The 21,161-nt window shown below is 38.1% G+C and overlaps 2 protein-coding genes and 1 pseudogene across 2 annotated transcripts in view; 1 reads left to right on the forward strand and 2 right to left on the reverse strand.

Annotated features, from left to right (window-relative positions):
• LOC110020592 (beta-hexosaminidase 1) overlaps nt 1-11,764 on the reverse strand; it is a 51,111-nt gene extending 39,347 nt beyond the window's left edge. The window contains exons 1-3 of the mRNA XM_020718747.1: nt 11,206-11,764; nt 10,991-11,092; nt 5,005-5,040 (exon numbers count right to left, since the gene is read on the reverse strand). Of these exons, the coding sequence (XP_020574406.1) occupies nt 5,005-5,040; nt 10,991-11,092; nt 11,206-11,565 (498 nt within the window). The 5' untranslated portion in view covers nt 11,566-11,764. The remainder of the gene's footprint in view (nt 1-5,004; nt 5,041-10,990; nt 11,093-11,205) is intronic.
• A 5,813-nt stretch (nt 11,765-17,577) lies between these two features.
• On the reverse strand, nt 17,578-18,769 carry LOC110020600 (annotated as a pseudogene).
• Nucleotides 18,770-19,462: 693 nt separating this feature from the next.
• LOC110020593 (protein SLOW GREEN 1, chloroplastic-like) lies at nt 19,463-21,154 on the forward strand. The gene has a single exon (XM_020718748.1). The coding sequence runs from the start codon at nt 19,725-19,727 to the stop codon at nt 20,745-20,747; it is 1,023 nt and encodes a 340-aa protein (XP_020574407.1). The 5' UTR covers nt 19,463-19,724; the 3' UTR covers nt 20,748-21,154.
• The last annotated feature ends 7 nt before the right edge of the window (nt 21,155-21,161 follow it).

Genomic DNA, 21,161 nt, shown 5'->3' on the forward strand with positions numbered 1-21,161 from the left:
GATCCCAAGATCCAGGAAACAATTAAACAATTATTTGCCTCCCATTGCCCAAGATGTTTCGGCTCTGTAGGTGCTAGAGAAGACTCGTCAATATGCCACCAAACATCTTGAATTGAAATTATCATGTTGTATAATTCTTTCCCATAAATTTGATAGTCAAGATTTCATGTATTTACTCAAAAGACATTCTAACAGAATTATTACTCATAAGTTGATTATCGAAAAAGTTGTTGATCGAAATTTGATTGACCTAAAATCAAAGAAAAACCAAAAGATCCGAAAAAAAGAACCAAAGAAAATCAAAGAAAACCAAAATTCGGCTTTCTGATGCGTGAATAGGGAGGTGTGACTCAGGCGGTGTAAGGAGCGGCGGAGCTGGAAGAGGGTTCTTGTGATCATAAAATATATGTTGGAGGAAATCTCCTTTATTGCTTCCTTTGAAATGCGGAAATCAAGCACGGGAGACAATAAAAGAAGACAATATTCCAAGAAATCAGCTACGGGAGACAGAAATACTTTGAAATGCTTCCTTTGATTTGTCGTCAATCCTTAAAATTGGGTAGAAGCTGAAACCAGACAAGGGACACGAAACCGCACGCGAGAGACGCGGGAAAGGGGATCAGGTAAAAGCGAACGCGGGAGACGGGATCAGGCAGAAGCGGGAACCAGACGCGGGAGACCGAACTAGAGAGAGGAAGTCGAAGCCATCGATCATCGAGCAGTGAGTGTCGAAGCCAAAGTTGAAGATCTAAGGTTTGCCAAAGTCGTGAGTGTCGAAGCCGTGAGTGTCGAACCCGAATCCGACGATCTAGGAAATAGTGCCGAAGCCGATGATCTAGGAAGTAGTGCTGAAGCCAAAGCTGAAGCCAAATTTGAAGCAAGCTAAAATAAGATCTAGGGTTTGCTCCCTAACTCTGATACCATGACAAGTTTGGAGAAAAAAGGCTGAATGCATTTTTCCTTTGCTTTCATTCCAATAAATAATAGTCTGTACAGTCTAATTTAGGTACATAAAAAAGTGTACAATCAATTTGAGGAGGGATATCAGAGTAAGAATAAATAAAATCAGGCATAATTAAAAGTTTCCTTCTTTGAATTGTTGCATTAAATTTTTTTATTTTAATTGCACAGATCTTTCCTCTTAGCTGAATATTTAGATTGCGCATTAAGCTACCTAAAATAGATTATACACTTTATTATGTGCCTAAATTAGATTGTACAGACTATTATATATTGGAATGAAAGCAAAGGAAAAAGGCATTCAGCCTATTTTCTCAAAACTTGTCAATAGCATCCTAATTAGCATGACAAACCCAACCAGCCTCGAAGTGACTAACGATACAAGGCTTCTACAAGGAAGGCTTCCATGATAAGTTTTGAGGCAACCATAACTGCCGATCTCATCGTTGTTGTCTTGGCCATTAGAATCAAGAGGGATCTCACTTTTTTTATGCCAAAGGCCTTAAGAAACTATTACCCACTTTGAATATAAAGTTATTAAATTTTTGGCGGGCATTCAAAAAAAAAGAACTTTTGATGCCCAGTTCTATTTGTTCTCTCTTCAAAAAATTCCAACAATTAAAAGGTTAGCCCCTGACATAATAAGAAAGGAGACAAGAAAATGGTCGGGTCGTGAAGATGCTCCTAGAGAAGCTACTAGAGAAGGATCACATGAAGCAATTCTTGGCATGCTTGACACAACCTCTACCCAAAACACAATGTTGACCACACTGCATTGTTGAAAGAACAACCACCAACACTACTCGTCAATCAACTAAATCATGAAAGGATTTGAACTATAAAATTGTTTGGCGCCATGATGGGGTTTATCATTTTAGAGGCCATCCATCATCATTGCTTCCAATAGCCCGACTATGTGAGATACATCAAACATGTTATTCTCCATTTTTCACTATTTCTTTTACAGATTAAGGCCTCCATTGTAACACCCAAATTCTAGAAATCAGGTAAAGAATTTAGCAAAAAATACCCCCAATTTCACATCCCCTGAAACTCAACCAAATTATTTTTATAAAATTGTGCACGTTGAATAGATCAATTTCATATAAAGCACTATATATAAATTATGAATGGATCAGTAGATATAAAATTTAGAAGTTATATTAACTTAATTAATCGTTAATTTGCCCTAATCTTCTCCCTACTTCGCATTATTATTGTTCCCAACCGCTTATCACTCGATTTTTAATGTTGGTTTCGATCGAATGGCCTCTAGAGCCTTGAATTTCTTCTCCTTGCTCTTTGTTTCGATCGCACGAAGACCCGTATCCTGATTTCTTCTTTCTGCAAGCCACTGCGCTCGATTACTTTAGCGCAAAGCGCAGCTCATGATCCTGGTGCATGACAAGGAAGTTATAATTCACAGCAAGGAACTCCGGGAAGATTTTTGTAAGTTTGAAACTATCTTTCACGCTATTTAAAAAGCTTTTTTCCTTTCTCACACTTTCATCTTCACATTTGCGTCGATTTTCATATATTTTTTTGTTTCTGGCGGTCGTCGAAGGGAACTTGTGTCGAAAGTGGTTTGCAAACTTCTGTAAGGGCTTTAGCACAAAATTGTCGAGGAAGAAAAGAAGATTGGGGTGATAGGAAAAGTTGGGAAGACAATAGGTGAATTTCGAATGGCGGATTTATGTCGAGAAGCCCGTTTGAGGTGTGTCGGTGTTTAAAGGATGTTTTTGGTTAAATCATAATACAAGCTCGGATTTCATGAATTCCCATGATGATTATGAATTCTTAGATTGTTTATGCGAGACGACGAGCTTGAGATGAGCGTGGGAAATCTCGTTGTAGGGCTGCTCCGTCAAGTCAAATGAAATAATCTTATGTTAATTTAAGAAAAATAATATTATAGGTTTTATGTGAACATTGTTGCATTTAGACTTCTTGTATATTATAGTTGAATATTTGTTTGGAATGTATGGATGTCAGTTGGTTTTTATTACAATGCATATGATACTACAATGTTATGATACATGTGACTGCTTACGAAATAATTGTGTGTGGGTATTCATTTGCTATAACTCATATATGTGATGTATGAATGTTTATAAATGTTTGCTACAGGTATTATGTTATAAGAAATGTTACAATAAATGTTATGAGTAGACTATTACATGAGTAATTGCAAGTACGCTAAGCAGAGATGTGATATTCCCGACTCATGATGTTCGGGCGGCGGTAAAATTCTAAAACCATTTTAATCAAGCGGTGACAAAACGTTGGGAACCGTTTAGTATCATATGGGTCATTAATAACTATTATATTGGGGGCAACATTTATCGATAGTTTATATGAAATTTGAGGCAAAGTGACAACAAATAATATGATAGAACATGAAAATAGTTAATGTCTATGCATTTACAAGAGACATTATTATGAAATGACATTGTTATGATTACATATGTTAAATAGCTTATAAACATGCTTTTGATTATACTTATGATTTCATGTTTATAACATATATATTTACATGTCTTTCTTAATTTTTACACTACATACTCTTCCATGTTCTCTATTATGCTAGCATGTTATGACTCGTGTGTAGACATGTACAGTTTCACTTGAGCATGCATATTATTTCATTTTCTTGTATAAAATTTTATTTTAGCCTTGAATATTTTTTTGCATTCGTTGATCGCTTTAAGTTGTTGCCTTTCAGGAAGGAGCAATAAGCACTGAGGCGAATGAATTCGTTGATCACTTTATGTTGTTGCCTTTCAAGAAGGAGCATTAAGCACAGAGGCAAATGATCAAGTATGATCTGTACATATTTTGCACTGTATTGTTTTGAAAGCTTGTACACGTTTTGAGTAGGTACTATTATTATTTCAGATTTAGTAACTCTGTATAGTTTATATATTTTGATGATATGACTTATGACTTTTCACGCTTCCGATGGATGATGTATATGAATGAATTATGAAATGCAATATATCAGTTATATTTGCAGCGATTTAGTTAGTCTAGTTCATCACTCACTAGATCTTGATTCTGCAAATCAGGATGAGTATTTGTTAGAATTTAGTCTGGCTGAATTGTTCGTCTCTATTGCACCTTAGTTGACCCTTAACGGGGTGGTCAGTTGGGCTATGACATCCCTCCCGCCTGAAACCTCTAGAATGGCATGATCATTGTCCATTTGATCATCAATAATTATGATGTACGTTGTATCTTGATCAATATGGATAGCTTTTTGAAGGTGATTTCCCAACAACTTGTTGACTGCATGAGGTAGAGCCCCGGAACTTCCTATTGCTAGAAGGAAGAAAACCTAGTCAAATTCTCTAAGGAACACCAATTATCGAAAAGGGGTTGTCATAAGGGGATGAAAAAGTTCTCAACATTCAATGAGAGGATTTCACATTGCTCCATGTTCCATAAGCTTATAACACAATCTTCAGCTAGCTCTTGTTCAAAAACTTCCATGCAGTATGACCATCAAACACAACACACCAAATGGCATAACGGTGGTAATTGGAGACTTGGCTATCTATAGGTAATGTTGGCTCAATATAGAGTTGGAACACCTAAGTCGGCATACTTCTAAATGTAGATTAATCTTGACCAAACCACATAAATCCTCGCATTCTTCATGTATTTATTTTATTATTTTTATATGATATAAGAATGTGTCGTGCATGCTAGTTTTATTTCTCCTAAGTTAAAATCAATTGCTCTTTTTTGGCACTCTCAAGGATTAAATTAGATATTTTGAGATATTTTGTTACATAAAGTATGCAAAATCTTGCCCATGAAGCTCGTAGACACATTAGAGACTGAAAATTGAACCCTTCTCTTGCACTTGAGTTTTCTTATTCAAATTTCAAGCATGTGGCAGAATAAGAAATGTTACTCAGTTGGAATGTAACAAAATTTGCAGTGTGGCCAATAGCCTTTTGCATATCAACAAGGCAAGATGAACATTGCTTGACGAATGATAAGAGGAAGCCACAGTAACAATCATTATTAACACATGTGTACCTCCAAACCCCGCAGTGCACCATATATTGTATTTGCCTGCAAAGAAATAAATATTAAGATGATAAGCAATCCATTTAAAATAAAATAGCAGCATGTATACACGTTTTGAAGTAATCAAAATTCAAATACGTGAATTGATGCAAAATATTTTAGAAAAGAAACAATGTATAGATTTACAGATTCTTGATTTTTTTACTTCCATCAAGAGAGAGTAGTGTGTGTGTAGTAAAGTGCCAAAATAGTCCCTTGATTATTTAGCTGCAGTCCTTTTCATCACAAAGTTTATAAAAGTGCTAAACTAATCACTAGAATCTTTTAACATAGGCTAAAATAGTTCTCACGGGGACTATTTTAACCCATATTAAAAGAGTTTGGGAACTAAATTGACGATTTCATAAGCTCAGGGACTAAAATGCCCCCTGCAAAGAGTCAAATGATCATTTTGACCTCTCTCTCTCTCTCTCTCTCTCTCTCTATATATATATATATATATATATTAGAATAATTAGCTTTATGCTTCGATTATTTAGCTTTATTTGTTTTCTTTATTTTCCTCCATTTCTATATTTATGTATTTTTGAATTTAAGTCTTTTCTTTTATGTGGATCTTGTAAAGTGTATTTATTCACCAATTTGTTATCAATAAATTATGTTACTCTATTTTTTAAAGTTCACATGGCATGAAAGTCATGGTTCTAACCCTAGCCCTTGTCGGTCCTTTTCCAGCAGGCCATATCTCCCTCCAACTGGTCGGATCTCCTTTCAGTTGCCCTGATCGGCTTTCCTTTCTACATTTCTTTCCAGCTTTCTTCCCGCTGCGCTTCTTCCCGTGATTCTTCCCGCGAGACGTCCCAGTCGGGTTTTGTCCGCAGCTCTTCCCGCGATTACCAAGTATATTGCAGTTGTTTTTTTGGTCTAATAAAAACATTTCTGCTCTATTTTGCCTACTGTACTTCTCAGCTGGCATTTACAGCAGCTAATCCCTCTAACCAGGACCAAGTATACTGCAACCAAACCATTCCAGTTGGCCCAGTTCCCCTCCTGCTGCCAAAACCCTCCTATGTCTCGGCAACACATCAACTTTGGCTCAGTAGGAATCATGACTGACTCCACCACCGAGCCTCTTTCCGACAGTGCAATTGAGTCTACTGGATGATCAACACCAACCTTAATTCCTCCATAGACCGAAAGACAAAAAGTCACATGAACTTCTTAATCATCACCCATAAACTTAATGGCTCTAACTTCTCCAATGGTCCCAAGCCGTGTCATTGTTTGTGAAAGGACGCGGAAAATTTGGCTATCTCACTGGCATGATTTGTGAACTTTCAAAGATTGATCCAGCATATGCAGCATGGAAAGTGGAGAATTTCATTATCATATCATGTTTAATCAATTTCAAGGACACCGTGATTGGACGGTTGTATATGTTTTTAACTTTTGCGAGTGCCCTATGGATTGCAGTTCAGGATATATAAGCAGATGTAGGGAACTCTAACCAAATTTATGAAGTGTTCAAGAATATCCATGAGACAAAACAGGGATCGAGAACTATCATGCGGTACTACAATGATTTGATGGCTCTATGGATGGAATGCGATCTCTACTATGATTACAAATAGGAATCTCCGACAGATATTTCCCTCTTTCAGAAAATTATAGTAACACATGGCATGTTCCAATTTCTAGTAGGTCTTAACAGAGATCTTGATGAAGTTCGAGACGGTATCCTTGGTCGGGATCCCCTTCTTTTTGCTCGTGTTGCTTTCACAGAAATTTCACGCTAAGAGAGCCACTGAATTATCATGTTCGACATTTCCACTTCAGTCGAATCATCTGTCTTGGCCACTAATAGTTTTCAACACTCATCAAACCCTCCTTGAGCCACAAAGTCCACTTGTGATTACTGTAATAAAACCAATTATACTCAAGAAAAGTGTTGGAAACTCAATAGGAAACCGACATATGAACTTTTAACCAAATCTTTACATGCCTTTCACTCCTTTTCTCTTATTCAGAACGACTTGTGGGGACCCTCTCGCACTCCCAGCTACACTAATAAATGGTGGTTTTTTAATTTAATTGATGACTGCACTCGAATGACGTGAGTCTATATCTTAAAAGATAAACCTGAAGTTGTTGTTGTCACCTTCAAAAATTTTCACTCCTTCATTTTGACCTAATTCAAAATTTCAATCCAGATACTTCGAACCGATAATGGTCGTAAATATTTTAACTCTGTTTTAGGTGAATTCTTGGTAAGTAAGGGCATCCCACCATCTTAGCTCATGTACAGACACTCCTCGAAATAATGAAGTTGTCGAGAGAAAAAACTGATACCTTCTTGAAATAGTACGCTTCATTATGTTTCAATCTAATGTCCCTAAAAAGTTTTAGAATGATGTCGTGTTTATTGCCACATATCTCATCAATCAAATCCCACAAAAACTAATAACTTAAGAACAACATTAGCAATCATGATGTCATGTTTTCCTATCAATTGGTTTTTCACCATACTTGAACCCAAAATTTTTAGATGCACGACATTTCTTCGGAACACTACTGATCGAAGTTGGGTTGATCCCAGGTCTATAAAATGTCTTTCTCGGATATTCTGCCACTCAAAAAGTCTATCGGTGTCTTGATCCGACCGTAAATAAACTTTATGTAAGTGTCAATATCTCATTCTCTGAAAAAGTTCCCTACTTCCCTGTCACTGGCTCAAGTGTTGAGGGGGGGGGGAGTTTGATTTCTTAGACATTATTATGTATCTAACCCCTATGAAGCTTCGATGAGCTCTCTGTCTCTCTAGATTCGCCACCTGCCAAACAACCAGAACCTACTCCCATCATCCGTTTCTATGCTCGGCGCGCTCATATTGCCACTCTGGAGCCCGCTGCCTCTTTACAGGACCGAGAATCCCCTCTGAGTGACATCCCGAGAATTGACCCCACTCTGAATGAGGAGGCAAGTTCTCCTGATGAGGTATGTAATCAGGCAAGCTCTCTTTATTTCATGGAACAATATGTCTTTTTCCATAGTGTCACCGACCTACAAAGCATTTGACACTACCCTAACGAATCATCACCTGTCATCCACTATTTAAGCAGCATTAGTTGACATTTCCTGGAAAGCTACAACAAATGATGAAATGAATTTCGTTCAGTAGAATCATACATGGGATGTTGTGGATCTTGCTCCAGGTAAGAAAGTGATAGGGTGTTGCTAGATTTTTAGCACCAAGTTTAACTCTGATGGATCCTTTGAACACAACAAGGGCATGATTAATTTTCAAAGACTACTCACAAATATATAGAAGTTTCTCTTTTTGTAAATTTTTATAAGTCACCGCTCTAACTGAATCTCAAAAATGTTTTTCTAAATGGCGATCTCACAGAGGAGGTATAAATATGCCTCCAGGTTTTGACACTGCTATCTCCTAAGCACAAGTCTGCTGACTGCGGAAGTCCCTCTACGGAATGAAGCAATCCCCAAGTTGTCTGGTTCGACAAGTTCACAAAAGTGATAATGGGTAATGGTTTATCTCAGGCCCAAGTCCATACCCTCTTCTTTTGATATTCCTTCAGTGGTGAAATTGCAATCCTTGTTGTTAATATCGACTATGTTGTGCTCACAGGCGATGATCCACCAGCATTGGAGCCTCTGAAAGATATTCTTGCAACTTCATTTGAAATAAAAAACTTGTGATCGCTCTCATACTTCTTAGGCATGAAAGTTGTTCAACAGTCTCAAGGCATTTACCTGTCTCAGCGCAAATATGTGGCGGATCTATTAACAGAGAATACCTACTTTTATACAAATCAGTCGCAGTTTCAATGGACCCCAGTGAGAAATTAATTGATCATCCCAATGTGGTTCTAGTGAATAAGACACAATACCAATGTTTTATGGGAAACGCATTTACATCGCCCATGCTCACCGTGACATTTGCCACGCAGTAGGTATTGTGAGTTAATTCAGGCATAATCTTTATGAGCAACATCTCAAAGTTGTCCACAAGATCATTCATTACTTAAAAGACGCAACGGGCTCATATTGTCCACAAGATCATTCATTACTTAAAAGACGCAACAGGCTCATTTTTTTTTTTTGTGCAACTCTTCTCATTATATTGTTGTTTATGAGGATGCAAGTTGGGTTGGATCTATCCATGATTGGCGATCAACCTCAGGATATTGCTCATTCGTGTCGGAAAATCTTATCATGTGGAAAAGCAAAAAATAATTTTTTGTGGCCTAGAGCAGTGTTGAAGCCGAGTTTTGCTCCGTGCCCTTGGGTATTTGTGAAGCATTTTGGTTATGTATCATGCACAGTGAATTACACATATCTTCCATATTTATGTATTTCTGAATTTATTTTTTTTTCTTTTATGTGGAGCTTGCAACCAAGGGAACTGGCATTTTAGTTTAATCAATAGTGTTTAGGTAAATACCCTAATAAGAATTCTAATAAGACAAATATGAATTCTTCCTTCTACTACAGTGCAAGTAAATATGTAAACAATTAACAGTGGAAAAACTGCTCGGCAATTCCTAAATTGGCATGTAATAATAAAAAAAAAAACTAAGCTTTGAAAGCAAAAAAAAGCCATTAATTTTCTCCACAGTACACATCATTCTATAATAAATGTTGTATACACATGCAATTCAAGTAAACAAAAATTCATTAAACAAAATGAATAATTAGATATTTTATCAAAGGTGAAACAACATGAAGATGACTCAATTAATTAATAGAAATAAATACTGCGCTCGTTTCCTTGGAAAGCAGTAGTTCCTATACATTATATGCTCCGGCAAAATTGACGTGAGGCTCATCCTTGTGTTGAACCGGCTAGGGAGGCTGAACCGGTTCAACAGGGCAGGTTCAAAGGTCGGCAGGCCCTTTCTATTAGGTTAGGGTTGACGCTCAAGGGGAAGGGCTCCCCCTTAGCCATCTATTATTATTATTATTATTACTATTATTATTATTATTATTATTATTATTATTATTATTATTATTATTATTAATATATATTGTTTTCCTTGGTTAGTGTCTATTTTTGCTTCAATTTTTTTTGTCATCGGTGTCTTTCTCTCTTGCTACGGATGTATCTGATGACAGGGGACACTCCAGTTATATCATGCTCCAATGTTCCTCGTATTCCCCTCCCTTTCCCCTCCTCATACTTGCAATCGGCTCCTCCCTATCCCTAGCACTCATTCTCCTCCTCGTAACTAGCTCACACTGCCCCCTACCTACAGCCAACTACTCTTGGTCGATCCTAAATCCCTGCCTACAGCTAACCGGCCTAATCCACTACCGCAACTCCCTTTTCCACCTACAGCCACACCCCTAAACCTTCCACACATACCCCTGTTTCGGCCACCAACTGCAGCCACACAACTAGTCCGCCCCAGCGAGCGTTTGTTTGAGTGCCTTTGTTGTTTTACTCAATTCCAACATGTTTGATTGTGACAGTTATTTGTTTTCAGCAAAAAAAGATTGCTTTTCGCTGTTGTTTTAGGTTAACTCTGCTATCATATATCAAGCCATCCTTAATCTTCATCCTTTCATGCTATTTATTAATGCCTATGTCCTATTTCAATATGTAAGATATCCAAAATTACTAATATAACTATCAAAACATTTAGATAACTGCAGCTCGTTTTTTAAGCAAAAAAAATTGATCAGATTCACATACAACAAAATCAAACAAACAGGAGGAATTCAATCAAAATAGATCATTAAGTAAATCAGATACGGAAAAAGGAAAACCAATTTATACGACTCTGTAAACTGGAATAGATAATAAAATCATGAATTATTTCCATTATGAGCTATCAGACAAAGGGGGTATCAGATGGCATCTATAACTTAAGCAGCAATACTAACAAACAAAATTCAGCAAAATCGCATATAGTACGATTTCATAAATCATTCAAGCCGATACCATAATCTAATGGCCCAACAAAACACTTCATACCTCGATTGAAACTCCGCCAACTATCGACAACCTCCCTCTGCCGCCTCCTTCGCTACCATCAGATACATAAAGTGTATAGCTTTCATCCACCCCTAATTGGAGCTGCAAACAACCGAAACCATAAAGTAAACCCAAAAACAGAGTAATAAACAATAAAACAACAACAGCCAAATAAATCAAAAACTTTCAGCAAAATATAAAACAAAATCTCGAACCGTATCGTCATCCGAAGCAACGACAACCGTCAGCTTCAAGATATCGTGCTCCCCCCAAGCATACCCGGAGTGCTGCTTGAAAACCACGCTTTTAAACCTTTCGAATGCTTCCAGCACGATGGAAGAACTCCCACCGGAACCCTGAACATCAAGTCCGAGACCCGGATCAACAGTGAGCGTACGATTCCCGGAGGTGAACTGCTTCGGCAGCGGCCAGATGTTGGTCAGTGATTCATCGAAGTGGATGGTGGCGGCGCGGCGGTTCCCTAGGGTTTTCTTGCCGCCGATGGGGAGGAAGACGGCTGAGAGGAGGAGAAGGACGGCAATATAGAGGGAAATAATTTTGAAGGGCATTTCCATTACGTCGAGAGAATTAATTTGACTGGAGAGGGAACAGAGAAGAAGGGGAGAGTGAACTGTGCAGTGGCTACGAGCGCAGACGTAATTCTCTGAACAATTGCTGGCGGTGGAGCCGAGCTTGCCAGCTGGTTAGTCGGGAAGTGAAGATAACAGATTCTTGTAAGAAAATGTTCAGCGTACAACACCTGGCGTTGAATGCCGACTGTAGGCGAGGTTAGATGGAATGGGTGGATAAGAATCACTTCGCCTGACGTGGACGGAAGGAGGACCAGACAAAGGAAGAGGATTCGATTGGAATTTGGATTTTGAAATTAGAATCTTCAAAAAAGGTTAATTTTGGGATACCTTTTAACTATTATGAAATGGGTGAGTGTGTAATGCGGCATAAAATTGGTATGTGAAAAGAATGGGGCTTACAACAAATATTTGCTAATGGCCTAAAATGTTGAATTTAACTTCAGGGTGATTTTCATGCTCTATTTAATATTATTTTATCAAAACATATATTTATTATATAAATTTTCTAATTTTTTCTAGCATTAATTGAGTTTTTAAATAATATAAAAATATTACTCTCACACTTTTATTAATTTTTCATTGCATGATAAGAGGTGTGCGAGTAGGGAGAAAGCAAGTTAAATACATGCACAATGATTAAAATGTAGAGTTAGAATATAAAGCATGCACATTAGGTTGTGATAGGTGGAAAGGAATAGCGGGTTGGAAGAGATCATATGCATGGGGTCATTTGGCTAAGAAAAGCATAAGCTTAATTTGACTTGATTGAGCAAACTCAAACTCGATTAAGTGTAATTAGGCTTAATCTAGCTAAATTGGGTTTATTTGGGTTTAAGCTATGCCTAGTCAACATAAAGTTTGGTCCAATGGGTTATTTGGCTTCTTATGGATGCTTAAGATCAACTATGATATGTATCTAACTCATTTGAGTTAGGTCATATTAATTTGATCTAATATGTTAAATTGGGCTATGCTAACTTAAGTATTGGTTGAGTCTGATTTACTTTATAATAAATATATTAGGTCTTTATGTTTTGTAATACAATATAAGTCAATATATGGTTTATAAGGGCACAATTAAGGTTAAGTAGGTTAGGCCAAAACCCCAAAAGACCAAAATATATCATATTAAGTAAAGGTTGGGCTAACCTAAGTCTTTGCTAACTACCATCCACATATATATAAATCCATTACATCTCTACGTTCTATAAGATTTTTTTTTTCTTTGAACCCGGCATCTTGGGATTCTTCACCCTATTTCCAACCACACATTTGATCATATTATGTTCTATAATAAAATGACAAATAATATATGATATATTTGTGTTAAATTAAAATTAATTGTATTAAGCCAAAATATCTTTAAACAAAAATTGCTCATATCTTATCAAATTTGGGTCAAGGTTACCCTATAGCTAGTCTAGCTAAGTACGTATCTTAATTTGGGGTCTAAGGGACTAACCATCATTCTAATTTGGTTTGTTTATATGCAAATCAAATTTATCAGGACATATAAGTTGAGTTGCACCTTAGTTGTTTCGAGCCTAATTTAGGTCAGATTAAATTTAACATCACTTAATTCAGGGCCTCAAAAAGACCACCTAAAGTGCACAACATTAAAAACTAGTTAAGTACAATGTTAGGCTAGGGTTAATCATGCTACTTCAGGCCATAGGTAAATTGGTATGATTAGAAGTATAATTAATTAAGTGTATTTTCCATCTAAGGTTTAAATAAAATCTAAGAGTCTTAAGACCATTAATTTCTAGTTTAGTTAAAGTCCACCCAAAGCATAGTTAAGCTAGGAATAGGGTCTATGATTGCTAAATGTTATATGACGCTAATGTCAATATCCATTAAGCCAAATAGTTCAAGATGGATAGAGAATATTAAAATATTAAGTTAACTAAGGTGGATGAGGCCATTTAAGGGTCCATAATTATACAAGTGTCATGGATCATCTATAGAGTTTAAGAAATCCTTAGCCATATTCAATATGGGTTTGAATATACTAAGTTAAGCTAACTTAGGATTACATTAAGTCTTATTGAGTCAATATAATAAAATTAGAAAATTTGTAAGATGGGTCCACTTGCCTATTGGATCACATAAAATTAAGAATCTATCTCAGTGCATTTAAAGGCCAAAGTGATAAGTGAGAGACTTGGTTCCTTCCAAGGGCATAATGTGCTAAGTAGGAATCCTCTATGTTTCAGTCTAACCTAAGAGAATCAATGGTAGGTCCATGACTAACTTGATAAAAAAAAAAGCTCAATATAGTTTCATCGAACCCATTTAATGTTAAAATTATTGTTACCAAAGTATATAATAAAATAATATTTATTATTTTATTAATCTATTGATGGTATGTTATAAAAAAATTTATACAGTCAACCACAAATCTTGATTCAAGTATTTAAATAAAAAAATTATATGATCAAATTTTGGATCAACCATACTCCACTCTCAACAAACGTATGATTGAAATTAATATTTTGATTAGGCGAGCCTAATGACAACAATGAATTTGATTTGAGCCTAAATTGAATATAGCTGGAGACCTCACAGTACTATTTAAATTATCAAATGATCTATACATATTATGAACCTACACTCAACTAGTAATTTTGTAAGCGATGAATCTGATGAGCCAAAAATTACTTATTTTTATTTTTATGAAGTTGTAATATTTTTGAAGTTTAAAAAATTAACCTAAATACTATTAATTTTTATTACAAAATAGACTCTCATTGCACCCATGAGAGAGAAATTTAGTGGGAAATATCAAATAGAAATAAAGACTTTATATAGCACTGCTCAATAATGATGTTAATTATTATCAGTAGAGATTGTTGTGACATACCACCGCTAGCTTATTGTCATTTCTCAACCAACATTATTAATCTACTACCTTTTAATTATTATACATTCAATAAACATGAATGCTCAGCAATGACATTAAATTTATTGCAAGTCATCACCAATAATATCAATACTCACTATTGTCACCAAAGCCAGTGCATATTGTTGACTCCATTATTAACAATTATTGACTAAAAAGAAATTTATAATGAATAACAACAATGTTTATAAATACTCATAAGTAGGTAATTTATTGTATTTAATAACACTAATGTTAATTGATACCAACAATATCATTACTTGCCATCAACTAAATTATTGATTGGACATCAATATGGTCAGCGTTAGCTTTTTCGAATGATGTTAACACATTAATGTCAATAAGATAATCACCCATCGTTGATACAAATTTTGGTGCCCCCTAACAACAATAAGATTATAGCCTGCTATCACTAATAATGTTTATACAAAGCATCAAAGTTTGCTAACATTATCAAATTGTCACTCACTAGTGCCTATAAGGTTGTCATTTGACTCATCTGCCCATCACTTTGAAAATTTGGAGAGGATATTTACATGATTGTTTTAGAGATAGTCATTCAAAATTGGTTCTAGTCTTTTGAAAAAACTAACAATCTCGTTCAATAAGCCTTCAAAAAAATTAATGCATTCGAGTTTTGGTTCTTTCACCACCACTTTAAATATCTTTTCACTGGTTACTTATATATGATATAAGGTTAAGCAATGGTATGTGGTAAATCTTTTAAGTTTTCTTATAACCATAAAAATCTTAACTCACATCCTGGCTTTAGCTCAAGAGTGTAAGTAAGTTAAATCAAATTTGAGTCATATTAAATTTGAGATCAATGTTAGGCTCAAACTCAAGATTAAGCTTTATTGAACTCATATGACAAGCTTAAGCTTGACTCACAAAAACTACAATGGAATTGAGCTTGATGTGTGAGATTGAGAACCATAAAGTAAGAAAGTCCTGATATAAACTCATTGTAGAGGGCATTAATAGGATCATAAGATGTGAAATTATGACAAGAGCTGACTGGAGTTTGTTAGCAAACTCATATTATCAAAATACTTTATTTGCATTAGAATATATAAAATTTGATTAATTTCAAAATAATGTGGAATACTTTGGAATCACTTGATTTTATTGATGCAAAGATGGATATAAATACCAATTACAGGACTTACTGGTAAGAAAAGCAATAAAAACATAATACAATAAAAAAGGAAATGAATAAGAACAAAATATAAGAGACAACTAATCTCTCTAATTAAGGAGACAAATAAATAAAAGATTCTGACAAATAAATAAAGATTCTCAAGATCCCTCATATAATTTATAACTCTCTAAATATAAAGTTATAACAAATATGAAATACAATCATTAATATTTTCGAGATCTTTCAGCACTCCCCCTCAAGTTAAACATGGTTGAAAAACATATTCAACTTGAATTTGAAAACATCGATTGTGGTGTGTTGACTTGAAGGTACGAAAACAATTATCAAATCGTAAGTGCCGAAACCGAAGGTCTTGAAGTCGAGAATGCCGAAGTCTAAGAGTGTCGAAGCCTGAGAGTGGTCTGGATAAGGGTTAAGCTCAATTGATGAATTTGTAAGTCATCAGTTGAATGATAATTGCATGACTGATCATGCTACAAGAGAGATGCAGGAAAGCTGCAAAAAAGTTGCAGGGAGGTTGCAAGAAAGTTGCACGGAGGCTGCAGGGAGATTGCAGGAAAGCTGGCCGAAATCTACAAGGAAAAAAATTTTGAGGTAGATCCGACGACGAGAAAAGATGCAAGAGGGAGGTCCGATGGCGGGAAGGACTGCAGGGGAGAGAACCTACTGCAGGAGTAAGCCCGAAGGTCCAGTCGATAACAAATATGTCCGCATGAAGGTCTGGTGGCAGGAAAGGCCGCAGGAAGTTTTGGCGGCAGGAAAGGCGGCAGGAAGTTCTGGCGACAGGAAAGGTCTCAAGAATTTTTTGTGGCAGGAAAGGTCGCATGAAGTTATAGCGGCAGGAAAGACCGCAAGAAGTTTTGGCGGGAGGAAAAGCCGCAGCAGGTTCTAGCGGCAGGAAAGGCCGCAATAAGTTTGGGTGACAGGAAAGGCCGCAGGAGGGAGTTCCATTGGCAGAAAAAGCCATCAAGGGATAGGTCCGGGTGTCAGTAGGGAATAATTTTTGGTGGAAGAAGGTTTGTTGCTAAGAAGATTCAAGCAACAGAATTTGAACAAAGGAGCTCATGTAGGGAGAAGTTTGGTTCTCGAAAGAACAGAAGGAGCTTTAGAGGAGGGCCTACAAAGTAGCCAAAAAGGATGTGGCCAGAGATTCGGAGAGACTGCAACAGAAAAAGATCCGGACAAGAGGAAGAGATCAGACAGAGGGCCTGAAGAATGGTTGTAAGTAGGTGTCTCGACGGTCCATGGGAGAGCCCATAAGGAAGTCATTGCTTGTGTGGTTCTGCGGGGGACAATGATTTCCACCAAAGAGTGAAAATTGAGATTTCAACTGGAGATCTTCCGTGATTTTCCATGGAGAGATAAAAAAAATTTCATTGGTGAACCAAAACTTCTACTATAAAGAGAAAATAATGCTCGCTGTTGAAAACCTGCAGTTGCCCAAATGCCTGTGCAGGGAAAAATGTTGAAATCGTATTGGTGTAGTGAATTAGACACCTACACAAGGAAAAATTGAGGCATAACAAAGGCTGCAAAAATTGATTCTGACGATTGGCAGCGCCTACACAGGGGAAAAGCGAGGTGCAACAGAAGCTACAGGAATTGTCAGATGCAGAAAAGAATGTAGAGAGGTCTCTAGTTCTGATGGCTGCTTAGAGAAGTTTCGGTTGGAAACGCAGCTCCCCCTGACGCTTGGGCAAGAAAGAAAAGATACTGCATGATTAATGGATGGCTTATCCGATCCATGGCAGCGATATCTTCGCACGAGATTATGTTGAGGCAGGTGGCGTCATCACTGGTGCCGCCTTGGCTGGAGCCCCATCGCCAGTGCCGGCATAGGAGAATACAAAGAAGGAAGTTTTCTTAGATATGGCAAAAAACAACACCCGTCACCATCCCGAGAAACACCAATGGAAACAATCTATGGGCATTAAAATGTGCCAAGGCAAAAGCAACAGCGCTCGCCACAATAACACACCATGGTGGCAGAAACCTGCATTGCCTGAGAAACCCCGAGACTCTGCGACTCCACGAGCCGGAGGAAAGCACCTCGAAAACATCACTAGTAACCTATCAAGTTACTTCTTAACAATAGCATAGAATTCAAGCTGGCCACCATAAGACAAAAAGATAACAAAATCTTCAATGAATGATCGAACAATACGACAACAATATGGAACAGTAGAGGAGAATGGTGCCACGTAGGAAAGGCAGGGATGATATCAGATGTCTTGATCTGAAATGAGAGAACGCTCATAGAATATTCGTACTCTTTTTTATTATTATTTATTCATTTATTTATTTATTTATTTATAAGCATCTGCTCAAATTTGTCGGGCGCGAGGGCCTTCAAGATCTGTCGACGACAATCAGAGAGGAGAAGGTCGCGATACTTATCGAGGCGCTTGTCAAGGACATCGAGGAGAGGATCCACAGCATAGCCACAACGCCGAAGGGTAACACTAAGGAGGCTAACATAGTCCTTGATGAGTAGGAGGTGACTGGCAGTCTGCATCCTTGAGAATTGGTCCTCTATGACAGAAACCATTTTGGCTTATAGCGATCTCCCATAGGGCGTCGACCTTCACGCGGGTGACGAGCCCTCCGCCGGTGTGGGGCACACAGTCTTCAACGATGAAGAACCCAACGATCTAGGAAAAGAAAGTCTGATGTGATTCCAGGAAAGGCGTCATTGAGGAGACCTGGAAGTCCGAGGTGAGTTGGAGCTTGCGGTTCTCAAAGTAGTACTGGCGAAAATGGTCCATGAGGCCGATATTTTGGTAGATGTGGTAAGCTCGGTAGAGGGGAGTAAGTTCGAAGGCGCTGAAACTGGAGAGAGGGTCGTCAGCGTCATCTTCCTCATCGAGGGAATAAACACAATCGCGGAGGCTGAGCCTAGACTGCTCCTTTGCCTAGCGCTACTTGACGCGGAACTCTTCTTCTCGCTGGCGAGAGGTAGAAGCTCGACCGATGGCCATCTGACCAGGGTTGCGGGAAGCTACGCATATGTGGACCATCCAATCAGAGACGTCCTTGGAGATTCGGCGCTCAGCGTGGACACGGAAGGCTGCAAAACACTTCAAAAGGTAACTTGAATAGGAAAGGGGTCTCGCGGAAGGCATGGGTCTAGGTCTTCAAGAAAGGGCGGCGTGAGGGTTGAGGTGCCCTTGCAGTAAGTCTCGGCGAAACCGTCGTAAAGCAGCGTTGCAAGGGATCTGGAGAAAAAAAAAACTCTTTATTCCCCTCCCTTCCTGCATAGAGAACGGCAGGAAGGGAGTCTGACAATTCTCAACAATTCTCAAAGGAGGGTAGGTGACTAGAATATGAAATTAGGCTCTGATACCATGATGAATTTCAGAATAATGCGGAATACTTTGGAATAGTTTGATTTTATTGATGCAAAGAGAGATATAAATACTCATTACAAGACTTACTGATAAGGAAAACAATAAAAACATGATACTGTAGAAAAGAAAATGAATAATAACAAAATATAAGAGACAACTAATCTCTCTAATTAAGGAGAGAAATAAATAAAGATTCTCAAGATCCCTCATATAATTTATAATCCTCTTATAGAGTTATAAATCTAAATATAGAGTTATAAAAAATATGAAATATAATCATTAATATTTTCGAGATCTTTCAACAAAATTAAATATCTAAAATTTTAGGTCCTGATATGCATCAAGATTTGTGCTTGATTAAGATTATATTTTAGAGAGTTGTCAATTCTAAATATCAAAATTTAGTATTTAGACATGCAAACAAATAAAAATTGTGCGACACTTTGCAAATTTCCATACTCTCTCCTTCTTCGAATAAGCAACCGGATCCATCCAGTCTCGGTTTTCTTAGCCATCAGTGGAGAGCACGTCCCGCCCGCTATCCGGCCAATCAACTCTCCTCAAATACTCTCCGTTCTCATTCGTCTATAGCTCTAGTTGCCCCCGTATCCTTCCCGTCCTATTTCATATGCCCTGCAGCTGCTGAGCAAGGCTATATCTTCGAGCCGACGCTACTGACCCCCCTCTCTCTGTCCATCTTGAAGAGAGGAAGCTCGACGGAGAAGCACCAATGGAGTCCGTTTCTAGAACCTTCCGTCCCCCAAACTTCACACTCTCCTTCCCCTCTACCATCAATCCACCTTCCCTCCCCCTAAACCCCTCGTCTAAAACTCTCATCTCCCTACGCCCCTCCCACAAACCCCTTCTCTCCATCCGCTGTTCCCACAAGCCTCCCCAAGCCGTCCACAAAACCGTAACTCCGATCCCACTCTCTACCTTCCTCGCTGCCGCCGCTACCTCCGCCGCCCTCCTCTTCGTCCGATTTCGCTTTCCATCTCGCGCCATCGCTGCCATAGTCTCCCCTGTCCCCGCGGCGTCTGCTGAATCATTAGACTCTGATCAAGACCTCTCTGACGAGGAAAAGGAGCGCAAACTTGAGGAGCACCTTGATTCTCATCCCGATGACGGCCGCTCTCTCCGCGCGCTTATGGAGCTGAAGGTTCAGGCCGGAAAGTTTCAAGATGCGATAGCAGCCGTTGATCGCCTCATTCAGCTCGAGCCTGGAGAGAATGAGCTACTTCTACTGAAGGCACATATTCAAAGCTACAGCGGGGATGCCGAGGCTGCGAGGCAAGGTTTTGAAGATTTATTGGTTGGAGACCCCTTGCTTGTGGAAGCCTACCATGGACTGGTTATGGCGCAGAGGGAGGTAGATGGTGAATTGAATGAGATATTGAAAAGAGTTGAAACTGCCTTGGAGACATGCAAAAGGCTTAAGAGGAAGGAGGACGTGAGGGATTTTAAGCTGCTTATTGCTCAGATTAAGGTTATTGAGGACAAGTACGAAGAGGCATTAAAGATTTACCAGGAATTGGTGAGGGAGGAGCCACGGGACTTCCGGCCTTACTTGTGCCAAGGAATTATATACACGTTGCTGCGAAAGAAGGAAGAGGCAGAGAAGCATTTCGAGAAGTACAGAAGGCTAGTTCCTCGGGAGCATCCTTATTCACGGTATTTTGATGATAATATGATTGCAATGAAGGTCTTTTCCCAAATAGAGGAGAATAAGAGGAAGGAGTCTTTGAAGATTTAGAGAGTTCACCGGTAAATAACCTCCTGCTAATGTAGTATGGTAGTGATGCAAGCCTTAAGCATTTTGACTATTTCAGAGTTAGTTTTTTATGTCTTCATTTACTCCAGTTGTTGAATTTTTGCCCCTTGTTTGAATGCCAAATAGTTGTTTTATCCCGTTTTTAATGGCGATGAAATTTATGGGAGGATCGGTGATTCTGGGATCTGAACTGATTTTTCCTTCACATTGACGTCCTATTTAGTGCATAACTAACAAATGTAGGGGTGCAAGATGAAATAATGGGGGAAACTGGCTATGCTGAGTCATTAAACTAAGAGCACTTTTGCATATCTATGTCAATTCTCAGGACTTTAGGGATGTTCTGAGCAGGAGTTTTTGTTATAGGGGTAGGGGTTTGTTGAAATGGCAACCCTG

Source organism: Phalaenopsis equestris, unplaced genomic scaffold (assembly GCF_001263595.1).
Source record: "Phalaenopsis equestris unplaced genomic scaffold, ASM126359v1 Scaffold000104, whole genome shotgun sequence".
NCBI classification, from domain to species: Eukaryota; Viridiplantae; Streptophyta; class Magnoliopsida; order Asparagales; family Orchidaceae; genus Phalaenopsis; species Phalaenopsis equestris.

What these genes read in the sequence shown, in the direction of transcription:
- LOC110020593 (XM_020718748.1), top strand. Translation starts at nt 19,725, where the DNA reads ATGGAGTCCGTTTCTAGAACCTTCCGTCCCCCAAACTTCACACTCTCC.